The sequence below is a fragment of the Ochotona curzoniae genome, unplaced genomic scaffold (genome assembly GCF_017591425.1).
Source record: "Ochotona curzoniae isolate NIBS_2020 unplaced genomic scaffold, NIBS_Ocur_1.0 contig_3622, whole genome shotgun sequence".
Classification (NCBI taxonomy): Eukaryota; Metazoa; Chordata; class Mammalia; order Lagomorpha; family Ochotonidae; genus Ochotona; species Ochotona curzoniae.
The window spans coordinates 21,895,222-21,913,725 of NW_024465926.1; the positions used below are offsets into that span (position 1 = coordinate 21,895,222).

At 49.3% G+C, this 18,504-nt stretch overlaps 1 protein-coding gene across 2 annotated transcripts in view; it reads right to left on the reverse strand.

Moving 5' to 3' along the window:
• The window catches only part of SLC6A2 (solute carrier family 6 member 2), a 40,319-nt gene extending 22,270 nt beyond the window's left edge, over positions 1 to 18,049 (reverse strand). The window contains exons 1-4 of one of the 2 annotated variants that reach the window (XM_040982686.1): positions 18,000 to 18,049; positions 16,513 to 16,837; positions 6,009 to 6,140; positions 4,150 to 4,387 (exon numbers count right to left, since the gene is read on the reverse strand). In XM_040982686.1, the coding sequence (XP_040838620.1) occupies positions 4,150 to 4,387; positions 6,009 to 6,140; positions 16,513 to 16,786 (644 nt within the window). In that variant the 5' untranslated portion in view covers positions 16,787 to 16,837; positions 18,000 to 18,049. Of the gene's footprint in view, positions 1 to 4,149; positions 4,388 to 6,008; positions 6,141 to 16,512; positions 16,838 to 17,358; positions 17,381 to 17,999 lie in introns of those variants that run through there. The other variant, XM_040982687.1, reaches the window with a different exon arrangement.
• Between the last annotated feature and the right edge of the window lie 455 nt (positions 18,050 to 18,504).

Below are 18,504 nucleotides of genomic sequence, written 5' to 3' on the forward strand. Positions count from 1 at the left end.
AATTAATAAATTCCTGAAAAGTAACCAAGGTTTCCAAACTCCACTCACGCTGGATGACTGCTGCAGCAAACATGCTGGCCATTAAGACGCAGAGGAGGAATCAAATATGACCTCACCTTGAGAGGACAATTCTACCATTTTCTGTTTTAATTTATAAGGACAAAGATTGCCAAGAGCAAAACGGAAAAATCATGCTTTGACCTCCGTGGGAGGATAACACGGAAGCATGCACCTCATAACACAGATCAGCCACTGCCTCTGCCCTGCTCCACTGTCTCCCCATCCAAACCACACTCATAAAACAACAACAAAAACAAAGACTTCAAACCTCCACCCACACGCGCTCCAGACATTCTGGGGTTTCCTGAGGCCATGATTATCAGGAGAAAAGTGGACAGGACCTAGAGTTCTCATGACCAGAGGTTACAAAGGTGTCAACCTTGTGCCTGTAGAGACTTTATTCTGTGACAAGTTCAGGGGTTAAGATGGGCCCCCACCCTGCGGGGACACTAGAACTGAGGGAGAAGCTGGCTGCACCCTGAGCTTCTGGGTGCTGGACTCAGGCATCTGTGCTGTTTAAACTCTCTGGATGATATTAGCCCTTGTGCAACCAAGGTTTAGAACCACTGTTCTGAGAGCTTGGGCCTTTGCAGACAGGTTACCTGGGTCTAAACCCACTTTTAGACTCCTCAGTCTTGCACAAGTCTCTGACTGTTTTGTGTCTATTGTCTCGAGCAAAAGGATAATTTTAGCTCACAGTGTCTAGGACTAAGGAGTATATTGCACAATGACCGGGATGCCATTTAAGCAAGATCAAGTCGAGCTGTGAGTTTAACAATTTATCTCTGAGTAGGAAGTCACTTAGAATGCCTTTTTGACCAACATAGTACAGAGGTTTTGGGGGTAGGCACTGGGGCTTCTCTGCCTAGCAAGGCTGGGACATAGTAAACAGGAGGCAGGCTCGAAGGGTACACACTGTGAGGAAATGCTCACTCCAAGGAAATCCTAGGAGTGCAAGTCTCCTGGATCCAAGCCTTGGATCTGCATCTGGCTGTGAACTTTGCTATCTCATCTGTGAAACCTCACCTCCTCGTGTGTGATTAGAATAAGGTTACAGAAAACTCCTCATGTTAGGACGAGGCATCTCTATGTGCATGTATATATGAGAAGGCAGAGGAAATCAGAGACTCAGGGTAAGTGGGTAATTCTTAGTGTTGTCACAGTCAGAGAGACTGGATGCTGCTATTGCTTCTAGCCGGTGCTCGCTTTAGTGGCTGTAAAGGTTTCGAGAATTTGATGACTGCTGTGATCCTCCCCCAGAAAAATCCCCAGTACATAATTTTGCACAGGACAAAGCTTTCTGGAAATCCAAAACAGTCATACTTGGAACACAGGTGAGCATGCAGGCACAGGCCCCCTAGCAAAACTTCTACAATGCATAGCGATTCAGGAGATGCTCTTGGGTCCTGAGAACATTCGCTCCTCTGCTCCTAGCAGGTGGTGTATTTTCCAGAAGTCACTTTCAACCAAAATGAATTTTCTTGGTCCCATTGCACCAAGATGGCCCAACTGGAAATGACTCTGTGTTAACCCCAGTACCGATGCAGGATTCCTTCTTAGGTTCTTGACTTAGGGAATCCATAGAACTGAAGGACATTGACTCTGGTGTTCTAGACCTGTGCCATCTAATGTAGCTACTGGTTAATGAATTAACTTAAAGCATATTAGAATCCCATGCCACATTTCAATTATTCCTGAAGTACATGTGATGAGTGACTACTGCATTGAAACACGCAGACACAAAACTGCGGAAAGTTTTAATGAGACATCTTGCTGTAGAATTACAATTATCAAATCAATATACCTGGACCGAATCTGGACTGTGGTCCATCTAGGTTCGACCTGCTTCAAAGAAGAATATGAAACAGAACCCGGCACGATTGCCTAGTGGCTAAATCCTTGCCTTACAATTGCCAGAATTCCATGTGGACACTAGTTCATATCCTGGCTGCTCCACTTCCCATCCAGCTCCCTGCCTGTGGCCTAGGAAAGCAGTACAGGATGGCCCAAAACCTTGGGACCCTGCACCTTTGTGGGAGACCCTGCACCTTTGTGGGAGACCTGGAAGGAGCTCCTGGATCCTGGCTTTGGATAGGCTCAGTTCCAACCTTTGTGGCCACTTAGGGAGTGAACCAGAGGACAGAAGATCTTTCTCTCTGTATCTCCTCTCTTTATATCTGCCTTATCAATAAAAAAAAATGTTTTTTTTTTAAAAAAAGAATATGAAACAGAGCTATATGTGGCCAACACACTACTGTCTGGACTTCCACCAAAAAAAGCGGGCAATGGAGGGATGGCTCTCTGCTTCAGACTTTATGTACCCTAAGGATGGGATTCCTACGAGATTTATCTCTTCCAGCCTATAGTTAAAGACATGCACTTTCTGTGTAAATGCTAACAGTTATGTAAAGATGGCTAAAATGAGACTTGCTCATATTGGAATAATAAAGGCAGATTGGACTATGCAAACACTTTAAATGAGCAACTAGAAACAAGTTGTCCATCACTTTCCTCCAGATCATAAACATACTGCGGCAGCTAAGGGGACTCAAGGGAGTGAGAACTTAAATAACAGAGGTTAGGGATGGATTACAACCATAGGACAAAATAAACATCTGTGAGCTCACACTGATGTAAATCAATAATTGAATAAGTATGAAATTAGGGAAGAAGGGATAACTCTTTGCAAAAGAATCCTAAGTAATTCATCCAGAAGGAACAGTGGGGCTAGAAAACCACAATTAGGCAAACACTGCAACAATCATCCTGGCCTACCAGAATCATCAACGGGATCCAAGAAACATGGGTAAACATATGTTGAGAAGCAAGATCTTTATACAATCTCAGAATATCTCCCCAAAGGACACTTATTAATTGCAAGAGAAAAATGTTTTCTCTGCACACGAGGCCCCACATTTGCCAAGCATCCAAGCTCAATATCACAATAGTAAGACTGACAGACATCAAGACCCCTCTGAACATATGCATTGAGATAGACATAGCATCATCTCCCTGGTCATCTTTCCAAAAAAGATGTACCTGTACCTTTGATGTCAATTTGAAGACACTACAAGCAAATCCATTGAAGGCTTAGTGCTCAGAAAGACCAGCGAGTACTTCGCAAAAATGATCATGGTCCTGAAACTCAAGGGAACACCAAAAAATGCTCACACTAAGGAGCCATAGCAACCAACAACCTGATAACGACACTGATAGGAAAACAAGTGGAATTTGAATAAAGTGCACAGTATATCCATTCATGGTGCCTATATGTTCCTTTTCTGGTTTCAGATTTGGTACCTTGATTACAGAAGGGACCAGCCTGCAGGGAAGGGAGGGCAGGGTCTATGTACTATTTTTAGAATTCCTCTTTGTATAAAATCATTGCATCATACCATAGTGCCTAGATTAATGGTGCTCTGTCTTCCACCACAGGCCAGTGTCCCCCAGGTTCACAGGGCTCAAATAACTTCCCTGAGCAGCATGTATCTGGCCTGCTTAGCTTGTCTTGAATTTTGCTCACAAGTTTAATTGCCCCAGGGACATCCCAGGAAGATGGCAGCATGGGGTGAATCCGCCAAAAACATCAAGATCAGACTGCCTTGGCTTCCCACTGCAGCTTCTTCATCTGCCAGCTGAGCCCTAGGCCTTCCCTTGGTTGACTGTAGTGGCTCCTAAGTCATCTCTTTAAGGAGGCCTACACTACCCACCGGAGTTAAGGTTCCTTGTCCCCACCACAGTTTCCCCATATACCCCCAGTTTTAGGTCTTCAACAGCATTATCACTCTCCAGAATGCTATTTCTTTCCTAGGGGCATGCACTCCCTAAAACATTCTTGCATCCTTATCCGGTGACTAACATATTTTCTTCCAAACTCCACTTTCCTAGCCCAGGACAAAGGCTCCATCAGCTGCCTATCCACAGCCCCAAGCCTAGGGTCAGATACATGACGCCTACACAGCCATTAAACATCTTAAAAGCTGTGTTCCTTCCTCTCTTACAGTTTCCTATAGTGATTGGCTCCCACCTTGCCTAGCACAGGCCTCAGGATGCACCAGTCACTGCCGGGTTGAGCTATCCATGACTTACTCATAAAACTCTGCTGCTGGCGTGAACTTATACTTGGAGTACTTAGTGTGGTTGCCCAGCACAGAGCCATTGAGGAGCTTAGGGTCAGTGCAGTTGGGGCTGTTCCAGGCGTGGCCACAGTCAGTCCAGGGCAGGTTGAAGGCAAAGGAGGAGAAGAGGTAGTAGAGCGACCAGGCGATGATGACATTGTAGTAGAAGCCGACGTAGAATGCGATGAGGATCACAGCGTAGCCGACTCCTGGTTGGGGACAGAGGAATCAGGCAGTGCCTTCCCCAGGTCCAGGCCTAGGGTCACCTCTCTTGGGGAATCAGCTATAGCCACTTCACTTACCAAATCCTAATTATCTGATTATCTGCAGTGGATTGCCAGAGTTTCACCCCCTATCCTGTAGGCACCCACCATCCTTTCATTTGATGGCTTCTCTTGCCACTCAAGTTTCCTCTGTCCACTCATCAGATAGGAGCAGCTGGGCCAGGAAATAGAGCATGAGTCTCCCTTGTCCCTTTGTCAGGGTAAAACAGAACCAGGTCTCACCCTCACTGTCAGGGAACTGAGTCCCTCGCCTCTGATCTCATGGCAATCCCTCTATAGCATTCTCTGACCACAGCTGAAGCTTCCTAGGATCTCCCCCAGGTAACTCTCAACACCTACCTCAGCCCATTGTATTCTCTGGGTCAAACTTGCTACTTCTTGGTTCAAGTGCCAACCTCACCTTCCTGATTGTGTCCTTTGGCGCTAGTTCTTTGGCTTTTTCTCAGCCTAAGAGTAGACAATATTTTTGCCAGTCCATCAGCCTTAAGTGATTATTAGTCTGTGCAGTCTGGCTTAGGCTAATCCTCTGCTTCCTTAATCAACTCAGGGTATGTGATGCAGGCATGGCCAATCAGAGTCCTGTTTCCACATAGCCACAGTGATTGGTCGACAGATGGGCCCAGGACTCGAGGTAAACCACTGAAAGGCTTCTCCAGGTCCTTGACTGGAACTGTATGTTTATAAGGGATGTATGTTTTTGCTTTGGGTTACTGTACAAGTCGTTAGGATCTGAGCCTGGAGCTGCTGATGGCCACTTTGCTTCAGCAGAACGTACCCGAGATCGGTGCTAACATAGAGGAAAAGAGAAAGATATTAATTCTGGGCATTATTCAAATGTCTGGACTTTAGCTCTAGTCCAGACACCTGGCTTTATGGAAATGTAATTCAATAGATTCTCTTTTACAGTAAACCCAATTTGAGTTGGATTTCTGGCCATTAAACAAACAAGACACTGAGTAGTGCATTTTTTTTCTAAGACTCTTACACCAGCCTTTATACAGCACAGGATGGAGTACACCTAAGTACTTGGAGACATGTGCTAGCTGGGAAGTGGTACAGGACCTTCATTGCCATGAGTTCTAAAATGGGTGTTTGTGAGACACCAGTTCTTGTTCCAGGCCCTTCTCCCTGCTTTCCAGAGGCCAGGGAATGTCATTATGGCTACTTTCTGCAGATGTGTTCTAAGTCCAAGTGCAAGTAGGCTCCTCATATCCCAACTGCTATCAGTTAGTTATGGCTGGAGCTTGAAAATATCCATAATTTACTGATCATGTCTGTCACGAGAGAAAGAGTAGTGTGTGTTCTAAAACCTTTTGAGATTTCCATAATTATTTCCTGTACATGAAAATAGACTTGGGCCATCTAGACTGCCTGTGTTAGTACCCTCTTTGGCATACCAGACACTCCCCGTAATTTGGAATGGTGAATTCTTTTGACCTTGTTGATCCCTCTGAACCCTCCAATGGCAGTGGTCTCCTTCAGATCCCCAGAAGCACACGGACACTTTAGGCAACAACCTTTGGCCTCCTCCAGGGCCTTTCTTTACCTTTGAAGAGTGGGCAGATCTTCCAAACGGTGGCTGCCCCTTCCCGGTTGTACTGTCCCAGAGCCAGCTCCATGTAGAATAGGGGCATGCCAGCAATGATGAGGAAAAGGGTGTACGGGATCAGGAAGGCACCTGGAGGACACAGAGGCGGAGTGTGACCTCAAGACCCCACCCTCAGAAATTCACATTCCTGTAGGACCAACAAGTGTTCCCTGTCAACCACTCACCTGACCATTTCCCAAGGAATGGGAATAGATTACACAAAGCAACGAATGAAAATATTCACAAGAGAGGCAGTAACCATAGCCATCATAATGAGGTTCAGTGGTCCAATTAGTAAGATCTGGGATGAGGAAAGCTGACTAGATTCTTCAGGCATCTCCTAATCTTTGATGCACATTGCATGCTGTGAAGCCACAAGGAGGATTGCAGGTATATCCTTTATCAAATTTATGTAGATACAGAAGCCTTTTCTTCATGAATCGGGAAGGGCAATCTAACCCAGCTCTTCTTTTTACCGACAAGAAAGCTGAGACCAGAGCAGGACAGTTGCTGCTTAAGTTACATATGACTGCACTGCTAATTTTGCTCAGATCGATATCAGTTGAAGGTCACACATGGCTTTCCCAAAAGTGACTCACTAGATTCTTTTCCGAGTCACACGAGAGCCTGCAGACGTAACAAGCACTTGGGGTCATGATGTCCCCCTTGGCACTGGAGGCTGAGGAGCAGAGAAGGAAGAGCTGACCTGTGGCGTGTTGGTACTGCTGCTGAATGGCAGACACAGGTGTCACCTTCAAATGTTCCAATCCATTAGCCTGGCCCTATTACAGCTGGCTGAACATAAATGTTACAGCATAGGAACCAAGGGGTTGATTTTCGGACCAGGAAGATGCCCATCAAGGGTGACAGAAAGTGGAGGGGACCCTAGGCAATGGGCAGCAGCAAATCCTGGAGACAACCCCTAGTGGAATCAGCAATGTCCTAAATCTAGTTACCATTCCTGGGACACCCTGGCTGCCAAGGGTGAGCTGAGCAGGACCTGTCACTATCAGGTGACTCACTGGGCTTCATGCCAGGTTAGCCCAGACTGCAAACGTGAGCAAAGCAAAACACCAGCTCCTTTTGCTGACGCAACGGGGCTGGCCAGGTCAGGTGCAAAAATTCCTTCTGACATTGACTTTTGGTTTCCATGCTGTAACCCTGGTAACCAAACATTTTCTCTGACTTGCCCACACCAAGGAAGAGGAAAGCCAGGAAGTATTGCAAGATGGTGACACTAGAACACCAGCAGTCTTAAAAGCAGATGCCTGCAGCTCACACAGAGATTCTTCACTGCATGCTAGGCATTTCCTGAGCAAAGTCTCATCCCATCTTCACATATCTGCAAGATAGTTCTCGCTGTCTCCATTTCACAGAACTGGAAAATGAGTTTTGCAGTTAGCTAACAACTGTGACAAAATCACATGGTGCCCTATGTCAGTCTCTGCTTTCATTAGATTTCTCACTATGAAGCTTAGAGCTCTTAAGGAGGAAGCTTTGGCCTCAGTGGTTGAAGACCCAGCTCTTTCTGGGTCTGCTCAGAGCAGGAGATGGACCAGCAGGAGGGCATTAGGAAGAACAATTGGGAAATGAGCACCTCCCACGTATCAAGTGTTGAGCTCTAGCCACCCCTATTCTACTAGATGATCAGTGGGATACCTGCTATGTCAGAAACCCCTAGGGATGGAATTGCTACACCCATTTTTCAGAGAAGAAGCCTGAGACTTGCAGAAACCAAGTGACCAGACCAAGTGTATGTAGCTGGTGATTGTTGGGTTTGGGATTTGGGTTCAATCCCACCTGGCTTCAGAACCCCAGAGCCATTCTCAGCATACATTATGATTCCAGAACACTCTAGCTTAGCCGAGGAAGACATCTGAATAACGCTGGACGTAGGAATGGGCCTCGGAAGTAGGCTTGTTCTGAGCGTGGGGATCTGAGCTCAGCTGAGCCTCCTGGCCTGTTGACCACAAGCCAGTGCAACATCCCTGACCTCTGAAATACTGCATGCCAACCTGTCTCTTGTCTTCCTCATTTCTTCCTTTCAGTCTCTAGCATTCTTGTTCTCTCACAGAAATCCATGCCCACTTCCACCTCTGGCATCAATGGGGAAAGGCATTAGGCAAGAGTGCCGGTGTACTGTTGCTGAGGAAAGCAGGCTACAGAACTGCTAACAACAAGAAGCAATGCTTGAGGACCTGCTATATGCCAGGCCACGAACAAGTTTCTATATGACCATCCATTCAAAACCACCCTCTGAGAGAGAACAGATACTAATGGCATCTCCACAAGGAGACTGGGGATTAGAAAAGTTACTGGCTTGTCTAAACCAGGATGTATACAAATCTGAATCTCTCCACACCTTCCTTGTCTCAAGCTGCTTGGCACCCAAGGGAGGAAATGGGAGATGAGCACAACAGCCTAACAGGCCTGCATACTGGATTCAGTGGTCCAGGGGAACACACTGAAAGAAAAGTCACAGCCAAGATCTCGGCCCTAGGGTTTGCCGGTAGTGACTTGGAGTAACCAAGGATGTGAAAGAGCAAGAGCAGTCAGGTGCCCAGGCTTCCCATACTGGCTGGTTTCCCCAACTCTAAGCCTGGGCTGGCAAGTTGCCTACTTTGGGATCTATCTCCACTTTCGCTGGCTGGGAGTTCCAGCAAAGGGAGAGTTATATGCAAGAAGTGAAACTACAGAAGTATTCATTTGGTGCCTGCAGTTCTACTACAGGCTGTTATTGCCTGTGACTTTCACAGAGACCCAGGAAAACCACAGTGTCTGTGGTGGCTAGATTCGTCTCCTTCCTGCCCCAATACCCCAAGGGTACAGAAAATGAAGAGCTAGGGAGAGTGACCACTGGGCAGGATGGGTGCGAGAATGCACACAGGGTCAGCTTCCTTGTGCTGACATATCAAAGATGACAAATTGAGCTGTGACAGGTAAATCAACCGTGTCCTTATCTCCCTACTTTGATATGGGACCTTTCTTTCTAAGGACTCCATGGCCAAATTCAAGTTTGGAATCCTTTGCTCTTGGAGCTCAAAGCTGGAATGTGGGCAACCCATGAGGAACTCTGTTGCCTGCCTCCCCTTCTTTCATACTATAGCTCAACCCCATTACATGAGAAGCCTTTTGTATCCATGTCTGAGCTCTGTCTGTGCTGCCTGCAGACTGTGTATCCCTGGCATTCCCTCAGGCCTCGGGCTACACAAACTGGGCACACATATGTACTCTAAAAGAAGGATGGAATGTGAACCCCATGCAGACTTAAAGGAGTTAGGGCTAATTGGGCAGGGAATTTCAGAACCTGGAAACCTGGTGCATGGTGGCATCGGGTGGCAGGCAATTTTGTGGCTGGGCAGGACTTGGTTCTGGTGGAAGGATGAAAATCGCAGAGCTGGGATGTCCAAAGCACAGGGCCCAATCTGAAGATGACCCTGGTACCCTACCCCTGCTGTCCACAGCTCCAAGACCTGGGTAAATGTGCTTCCTCAAAGCCTTATGCAACGGGATAAGAGCACATATTCAATGGCTTGCCATGATTATTTCGAGGTATCAGAGTACAGCTCCAGGCCCTTTTTGGGTTCTCTGTCAATCACACACAAGAACAGCTGTAAAAGCACCTGTGCCAAATGGCAATAGCCAGTAGAGTTCACCAAGTGGCTGAGGGACAAGGACACTTCATAGAGTACCTGCTGGAGCCTCTCCCACACCGGATCCAGGCTGGAGGCAACCTCTGGGATTCCTCAGAACCCCAACCCCAGAGAAGTGACACCCCAACTTCTTTGAATCCCAACAAGCATGGAGACTGTGTGCAAGGATGGGAATAAGGATGCTCATAGGCCAAAGCCAGCCCTATAACCAAAACAATCCCCACCCCACCCCACCCCCCACCGCACCTTTCCTGCAGGAGGGAAAGATGTGTTTCCACAATCACTCAGCTCTTGGCTGCCTGTCCTTTGGGAATTACCTCCAGTGAAGACAGTCACCCAGTCCATGGTCACTTCCTTCCCCGCAGCAGCTGGCACCCAGGGAATCATCATAACAGGTTCTAAAGCCTCAATGTCCACATGCCATCCTGACTCCAGAGTACTGGGGTGGGCCTGACAGAGATCTGGCCAAGACCAACTGGCTGCGCAGCTACTCCTTCTGGCCAATGTTCCTTGCTGCCCTGCCCTGAGCTCTTCCCTCTGTAGCCTCCACCACCACTGTCTCACTAGTCCTCATCCTACTCTTCTGTTCAAAGCAAAGCAGATCTTTTTTTTTTTTTTCCAGGAAAATAAAGATGGTTAAATAGCAGTGTAGAATATTCGTTCTTAAAATGTCCTTGTCATATTTCAGAGTTTGTAAAATAAAAACATTCTAACCCTCAATGTTAATGATATGATTTTTTTTTCTTTTTCTTTTCTCTTATTGTTTTATGATACCATTGAATAGGCACTGGAGTCTCCCCTTCTCCTTCCCAAGTTCCCTCCCCTTCAGTCTTACAATAGGTGTCTTTTGTGAATTTTCAGTCCATCATGCTGCCAGTGAGGCATTTCATTTTGAGTCCATCCTTGTAGTGCATGCTCGAGGACCTACTTCTTTCTGTTTCCACCTATGAATTGTACTCAAGGGGATACCTTATGGAAATGCAGTGGAAAATAATATGTTCGAAGAAGACTTTTCTAAGGCAATTCTTTACACATTTGGTATCTGACAGAGGAGGCCTCCAAACAGCTGTTTCCTGTGGCCATATCTGTAGGCAAATACTCTGTTTCCATAGTAAACCAACCCTAGATCCTTCCAGGTTGATAACACGCAGAGGCTCCCCCGCTGGGGTGGAGTGCATGAGGCACGGGGTGCCAACTAATTCCTCTTCCTCCCCAAGCCCTATCTGCCTCAGGGACTCACTGACCACTCAGGGCCAGTGGGCCCTGGCCACTGGCCTTGGAGCTCCTGAAGCCTCATCCTAAGAGGAGTCCTGCTCCCCTCCAGTTCTGCACTTCAGCCAGCCAGGAGCCTCTCCCTAACCCCTCTCCTGGGAATTATACACAAGATAAAAGCACCTTTCTTGGCTGCAGAAGAAGTGGTTCCCTCTCCCCCTTAAATCTCTCCAGCTGTCCCCTTACTCGAAGTCTGAGACCTGGAAGCAGTCCCAGAGGAGACTCCCCCATACACCCTGAAAGGCTGAACCCAGTTCCTGCAAGGAGAGCAAGGAAGGGTTGAAACTGGGGAAAATCAACCCCAGAGCCGCCCCTCTGCAGCCAAAAGTTCTCCCTCTGCTTTGGAGGATCTGGTCTCAGACTTTTACTAATAAAGCTCTGGCTTCAGCAGAAACTCCGGGAATATCCTGGCTTCCCATCTCCTCCTTCCTGGGCTCTCTAAGAGGCATAAATTCCAGCATTTTGGGATGTTTATGACCGCATCCTAGAGAAAAATAAGGTTTAGGACAATCAGAACATGGCCTCACTTCCCTACCGGGGATATAACATGTTCACTAATGCAACCAAATTTGACATTGACTTGTCGGCTATCCACAGTCAACCACAGGCTCCCCACAGGCAGCAATTGCCTTTTGTTCATCTCTGTATTCTTGCCACATGATAGTCATTTAGCAACTGGATTTTTGAGGTTAAATAAATGGCTTCAGCAATGACTCACACGGAGGCTACAGCTAATGAAAGTCCCAGGCCCTTTCTCTACTTGTGCTGTGACCTAATCCCAGCTTAGGCAGTTGATTTTGAGACTGTAAGGCAAGATGAAACATTGATCCCTGTTAAATTCCACCTTGTTGGGAAGAGACCCTGCAGACCATTTAGGCCAGCTCAGAGTAGTGGGTCAAATACTACCTTGATCCCATATTCAGGACCCAGAAAAACACTCCACTGCTCCAAAGGAGTCTCCAGGTTTTTCAGCTGGATGCCCCGCAGCAGGCTGGCTCACTGTGTAAGTGAGCTGGCTGATTTGAAGCAAGCTCAGCAAGCTGAAGTCAAGGAGGGCCCCTGCCGGCAGGTGTGGTGTGAAAGGACTGTGTCTGGAAGCTCCTACCCTCATCACCAGCCTTCAGTCTCAACCCTGATATTTTGGCCAAGAAGAATCCTAGTGGCCTGTGGCTTTTCTGAACTTGTATGGAAAAGGAAGGGGGACTCCGAAACCACAGGAGCTCATGGAACTCCATGCAGGAATGCTAATTCCCACTGCCTAGGTAAGGGATTTACAGTGAGATGAGGTATGCTAGGCTTGGAGTAGAGCCCAACTGCAGACTCATGCAGCTCTGCATGCATGGAAACCAGCCCCAGACAGGACTATTTTCTGCCAGACTTCTGTCATCATCATCCTCTTACCACAAATTCTTTTCCCTCCAAGATCAAAACCCTACCCCACTCCAGGACCTGGCCCTGAGTCAGTACCACGGAGCAACACTATTAACGGTGGCAGTTACACTTAGTGAACCCCACTATGGAGTACCATACGTGTAAATTTCTGGTGTCATCCCACCCTACAGCAAGGTGAAAGAGAAGCTGAGGCTCAGACCAAAGATGGTGCACGACTTGTCCAAGGCCACATGTCAAGTGCAAGCTCAAGTTTGCAGTGATTCAAAGTCCTAAAATGCCCATGAGACAGAGGGCAGAGCAGGCAGGGGGACAGAGCTCAAACAGAAGCAACCACATGCAAAAGAGAGCCTACAGTGTCCTCTCCCCAAGGTAGGGTGACAGATGTGGGTTGCCAGTCAGCCCGGCCCATGTCTCCCTGGAGCTCAGCACAGCCCAAGATCACAGGTGTGGAAGGGACATGTAGCACCCTAGACACAGCCCCACTGCCTGAGACTTCCTCCCTACTGAGGCCAGTTGTTTGGGAAGGCCTGGGATTTGCAAGTGTGATTTCCTTTCTCACCACCTCCCAGCGGCTGGCCTTTGGGATGCTGTTCAGACAGGCTGATCTCTCCTGGTAAGTCACTCACACAGGCCAGGGGCCTAAACTACTGGCATCTTGATCATTTCAAACCGTCCTCCAGTCTGGGCCAGAAAGAAAAGCTGGACTGAGAGATGTGACAATGTAAATCCTGGCAAAAAAAAGAGTACACACACCTGCAGCTGTTATTAAATAAAATGAGTCCTGGTTTGGGGGCAAGTTGAACCAAGGCACTGGTCAGGGATGGATCTTGGTCTCACCTGAGTTCATGTCCAGTTTGTCATGCAGAACTTGAAACTCAGAGAGGGTTGTGCAATGCCTAAGGTCACACAGTGTGTGGCAGAACTGTGAGTTAAACTTGAATACCACCTGCCTGCCTGCTTACCCTCCTTTGAGCTGGCTTCCGAATCACTAGGTGAGAATTCTTCACAGGAGCAGCCAGGAAATTTCAGCAGAAACAAAGCCCAGGGGAGACAGTCCCCTTAAGAGTTGAAGGGGACTTCAGCAAAAGGAGCTGTAAAAATGAGGAACATCCTTGCTCCCCAACCTCAACTGTGCATCTTAACTAGAAATGGAAATTCAGCGCAACATCCACCCTCCACCCCCCACCCCAGCATAGCCTGGCATTCAAGGCCCCTGCAGTCCAGCTCAGCATTGTGTCTACATCCTTATCTTCCCCAGCTTGCCCTGGAGCCAGCCTCACTCCTGTTATCTGAGATGGCTCCATGCACAGACCAGGTCACAGCTGCGACAGCTCCTCTTTTCCTACAGTTTGGCAGCATCCTCTCTGGGCACTCTCTGTCAGTGTCCAGAGCAATGAGCGTCAATACCAGCCCATATCCTCTGAGTCTTCCCTAATCATCTTCTTATCAGACCTTCAGAGTGCCCATCCTGTCTCCCATCCATCCCATCATCATCACAGCAGCGCTAATAAAAACAGTAGCCATCCCACCTCCATGCTAGGCTCTTCATGGCACTCTATCTCTGCACTTGGTGCCCACAACCATGCTCTCAGCTAAGCATCATTATTTTCATTTGGCAGGTAAGGAAACTGAGGTTGGGAGGGTTGCCCAATGTCATGCAACTGGAAATGAACCCAGGATTCTGGAGATGCTGAGAGCTAGGCCACCAGTTCCTCCCAGCTCATTTGCCTAGCTTTGTTCGATATTATTGAAAGGTTCTGGTTTCAGTAGTGGATAATGGGAACTTGGCCCATGTCATTAATTTATTCCTTCAACGGATTTTGGGGCACCTTCTACCACATTACAAGGATCTAGGTCTTATCTTGGGCATTAGAAGTATGGGAATAAAAAGTCACAGTGTCTACCCTTAGTGTGTCCCCAACCTGTTCGGGAGAAATGGACCTGTAAAGGTATAAATCACAGAAAACCCAAGATATGCTGTGCTCAGGGCAAGCAAGCCTAGAAAAGCCAGCTCCTGGTCAACTTCCCTTAGAAGTCAGAACCTGTGATAGACTGACTTCAGGTTTACCGCAAGGCATACAGCGGGTGTTATCTGCATGGGATTGGGGTGGCATAGTGGGCAAGTGAGCTCCTTGTGGATGATGGCCCTGGATGATATCCAGCAAAGAGACTGCCAGACTGGCCTTCCACATGCTTCTAGTTTAACAAATACAGACAGTAATGGAAAGGACTTGTTTCAGCATGGCAATGAAGACCTTGAGTGATTAAAGCTGCCAGCAGTCACAAGTGTTGGTTCATACATCCAGATGATCTCTGCAGAGCTGAGCATCGGGCCTCACACCAAGAGGACCCAGACAAATAGTACTGATTGATGACAGAGCCTTCCACTGTCTAAGGATAAGCTGTTTTAGATGGTCAGTGAGGACAAGCAAGGATGGCGTTGTCCTGAAGTCTCAGTCTGTCATTCATTTATCATCTGCCTGCTAAAAATACAGAAAAACCTACCTCTTCTCCCTGCTTGGGTTCAAAAGGTCACAATACTCAATGCTGGGTACAAACCCTTGCAATGCCATGGTGGCCAAAGGCAGAGAAGTCTCACCTCTGGATTATGTTTCCTATCTTCCTCCCTCTCTCTGCCCATGGTCATCCTAGGACCAGGCTCGAGTGCTGAGCCTGCAGACCGGTGAGTGCCTCCTGACATCAGGGATCTGGGATTAGGGCTGGCAACTCAGACATTCCTGATGCTTGGGACTGTTGCCCTGGATGTCTCATCTCAGAGGATCTCGCTTTGAGAGTCTTATCTCAAGATACCCCCAAGGATATCATAGACACATTCGAGTTCGGTTTCAGAGTGACAGCAAGATAGAGGGAAATTAACACTTCCCGACAGAGTATTCTCTGCTCAGAGCCACCTGCTCCCTGAGATTACCACTCCCCGAGCATGGCCTACACCCCAGCAAGTGTCTAGAATGCATACAGGAGCAGCGAGCTGTAAGTCCAAGATCTCACGGAACAGGGTCATGCACTTTCCCCTCACCCAAATGTGAATCGTACCCTTCTTTCCTCTGACCTGCCCTCAAGGTCTGAGCTGGAACTCCTCTCAGGCAGAGCACCCGGTAGACAGCGGTCTCCAGAACAGAGACATTTCTCCATTGAGAGGTTTTTTTGTTTGTTTGTTTTTACCTGAGATCAGGGCAGCAAATGACAGGAGCAGGACTGGAGTTGACTTGAGCATTCCAAGAGCAAAGGACCTCAGCAATTAGGTGGGGGTCTTAGGATGCCACCCTGACCCCAGACTGCTTCCCCCAGGTTCCCACCTTATCCCTTTCTGACTTGGGTTGTAGGTGAGTTCTAGGCTCTCCTTCCAGGGCAGGTGGTAATCTGACCACCCAGAAGTAAAAAAAAAAAAAAGGCGAGGGTATGGCTACTCCACTGCCAAGCCCTCCAGGCCCTCTCCCACTGCTCCCTACGATGTTGAGTGGGACCTAAGGAGGAAGTAGCATCACCCCAATAACCCAGGCTGCCTGCCTCAAGGACCAAGCCAGTGCAGGACACCTGGTGCCACATCCCAGCTGGCCATATCCCACCTCGTCTGGGCACATGGAAACTGTGAGTGAAAACAATTGCCAATCTAGGAACTGTGTCATCTCTGACCCTGGCTTCTGTCAGCATGCTTCTGTCACAGAGTCCCCACCCCAAGAATGCAAGCTCTTCCCCCCAGATAATCTTAATCCTTTCTTCCTTCTTGCCCAGGGCTTCCTGCCCCCAAGGCTCAGCATGCTGGGTTTAGGGTCACCTTGCTTGTGGTTGTCACATTGGTACACTTCTGGAATCTTCAAGAGCTCCCTGAATCTCCTGAAGATTCCAGCTAAAGGAAAAGATTTCTCGCCCAACAGAGAACCCCAGATTCTGTTCTGTCACCAGCACCTGTCGCTGTCCAAGGTCATGCCATCATACCTTAATTTCCCTCTTCCACTTGCAGACTTCCACCCTTTTTCCTGAAACCCCTTCCCGTCCCTTCTCTGCCCACTAGCCTTGCCTGAAAATCTCCTTATTCCCCTTCCGTGTCTGTCCCAGCTCCTTGCCTGGTCACCGCTACCCACAGGTAGGTTCCCATGGCCAACCCCCAGCAAGCGCGTGCTCACCACCGCCGTTCTTATAGCAGAGGTAGGGGAAGCGCCAGACGTTGGCCAGGTCCACAGCGAAGCCCACCACCGACAGCAGGAAGTCCATCTTCTTGCCCCATGTCTCCCTGGGCTGCGAGTCGCCGCCGCTGGGCGCCAGGAGGCACTGAACGCCGTTACTGTCCTTCACCACTACCACATCCGCAGCTCTGCACCCCTTCAGGGGATGCTGGGGTCCCGGGTCCGCCCCGCTGTTCTCTGGCTGCACCTGCGAGTTCATTCGCGCCAGAAGCATGGGTGCGGCTGGCGGAAGGGACTTCAATGGTACTGGGGCGGCGCTGATACTCTGCTTGGGCAAAAGGAACAGATGTGGTCACCTGGGCCGTTCTTGCCTGCAGGAGCGTTCCCAGACCTCCCGGAGTGCCAAGGACGCCTGGGTCAGGACGTGCTCAGCTGGGTGTACTTAGGGTTACCAGAAAGACGCGCGCGTCTGTTGGAAATTTTTGGAAACAAGCGGCTGTTGCGCACCGAACCCGCGTGGGACTCAGAGATGGAACCCTCCGTGCCTTTTTCCCCACCATCACCCCTGCAGAGCTTTCTCTGGCTCGTCCGCGCTCTCCCGCCCTCAAAACCCAATCTTCGGTCCCACAGCGGGTGAAGTTTTCCCAGATCATAACGGGTTTCCAAACCGCCCCGACCGCCCCCTTCTCCAGATCAGGGCTCAGTCACCTCCAGTAGCCCCGGGAGGGAGCCTCGGCGGACACGCGACACTTGTACATTTTAAACTCCGGGACTCTAAAGTTCGTACAGCTCGACTGGGGCCACCCCGGCACACCCACCCCGGTCCCGCGCACAGAGCGCACTCACATGTCTGGCAGCCAGGGAATCCCGGGTGTGTGCGCCCTGCCAACCCCAGAAGGGCCGCGACTGGGCCGGCTCCCGGGAGCGGGCAGAGTACTGCCGCGTGGCGCTCGGGCGCGGCCGGGGGAGCACTGCAGGCGCGGGCCGTTTGGCGGGGCTCAGGCTGGCTGGCTGGCTGTGGCCGCGCCGGACAAGGGCCAGGCTGGTAATGTAGCCTGCGCCCCAGGTAACGCGCCGATTGCATTAACCCAACGCTCGGGCGGCCCAGTCTGGAGGCTGTTAGCGCTAATGGAGACTGACAGCATGGTCGGTGGGGACTGTCAAGGGCGGGGGAGCCACTCAGGGGTGGCTGGCGGGAGCCGGGCGCGCACTCCCTTGTTACCTCTCCTGGCCTGAGTTCCACTCCCAGTTGCAGAGGCTCCAAGCTTCTGCTGCCGGGAGAGCGTCACACTCCCCAACACCGAGGTCCGAAGAGGAGGCAAAGAGGAGTCCAGGGAAAGCACTGGAGAGGAGAAGGTAGTGCCTGCTGACACCCTGCGCTGTGGCACGTGAAACTACCTGGTCAGAGCTTCTCCATCAGCCCAGTGCATCCTACTCAGTGCCCAAGGCTACAGGTCACTGAGCAGTTTGGTTCGCTGGCTACTTACGCCAAAGTCTCCTCCCAGGCTGTGACCTCCGGGCTGTAATTCTGAGAAGGATCCTTCTTTCATTCATTTACTCATGCATTCATTTCCTCATGGCTTCATTCTTCCATATGCTGCTGTGAGCCAGGGTAGACACTTGGGTGACATTAGGGGACATCATACCCAGGGATTCCCCCCACTTGATGGTGTTTACAATCTGGCAGGTGAGAGTTGAAGAAAACAGGAAATATAGTAAATAAACAAATGAAGTCATGGGTGACATTGTGATGCTATGGGAGACAAGCAAAGAGCCATAGGGAATGGGAGGAAGCAGACTACAGCTTGAGAAAGTTGAGAATTTGGGAAAGCCCCCTGGGGATGGTAGTCATTCCCTGATGCACTTGCTGACGAAGTCACTCATTCAGCCATTAGATGTTGAGCAGTATTGACTAGAGGGGAGGCGGGGGTCATTCTGCACTTCACCTGCTCCCAGTCCCATATGTGTGGAGTCTGACCACAATGCAGCATG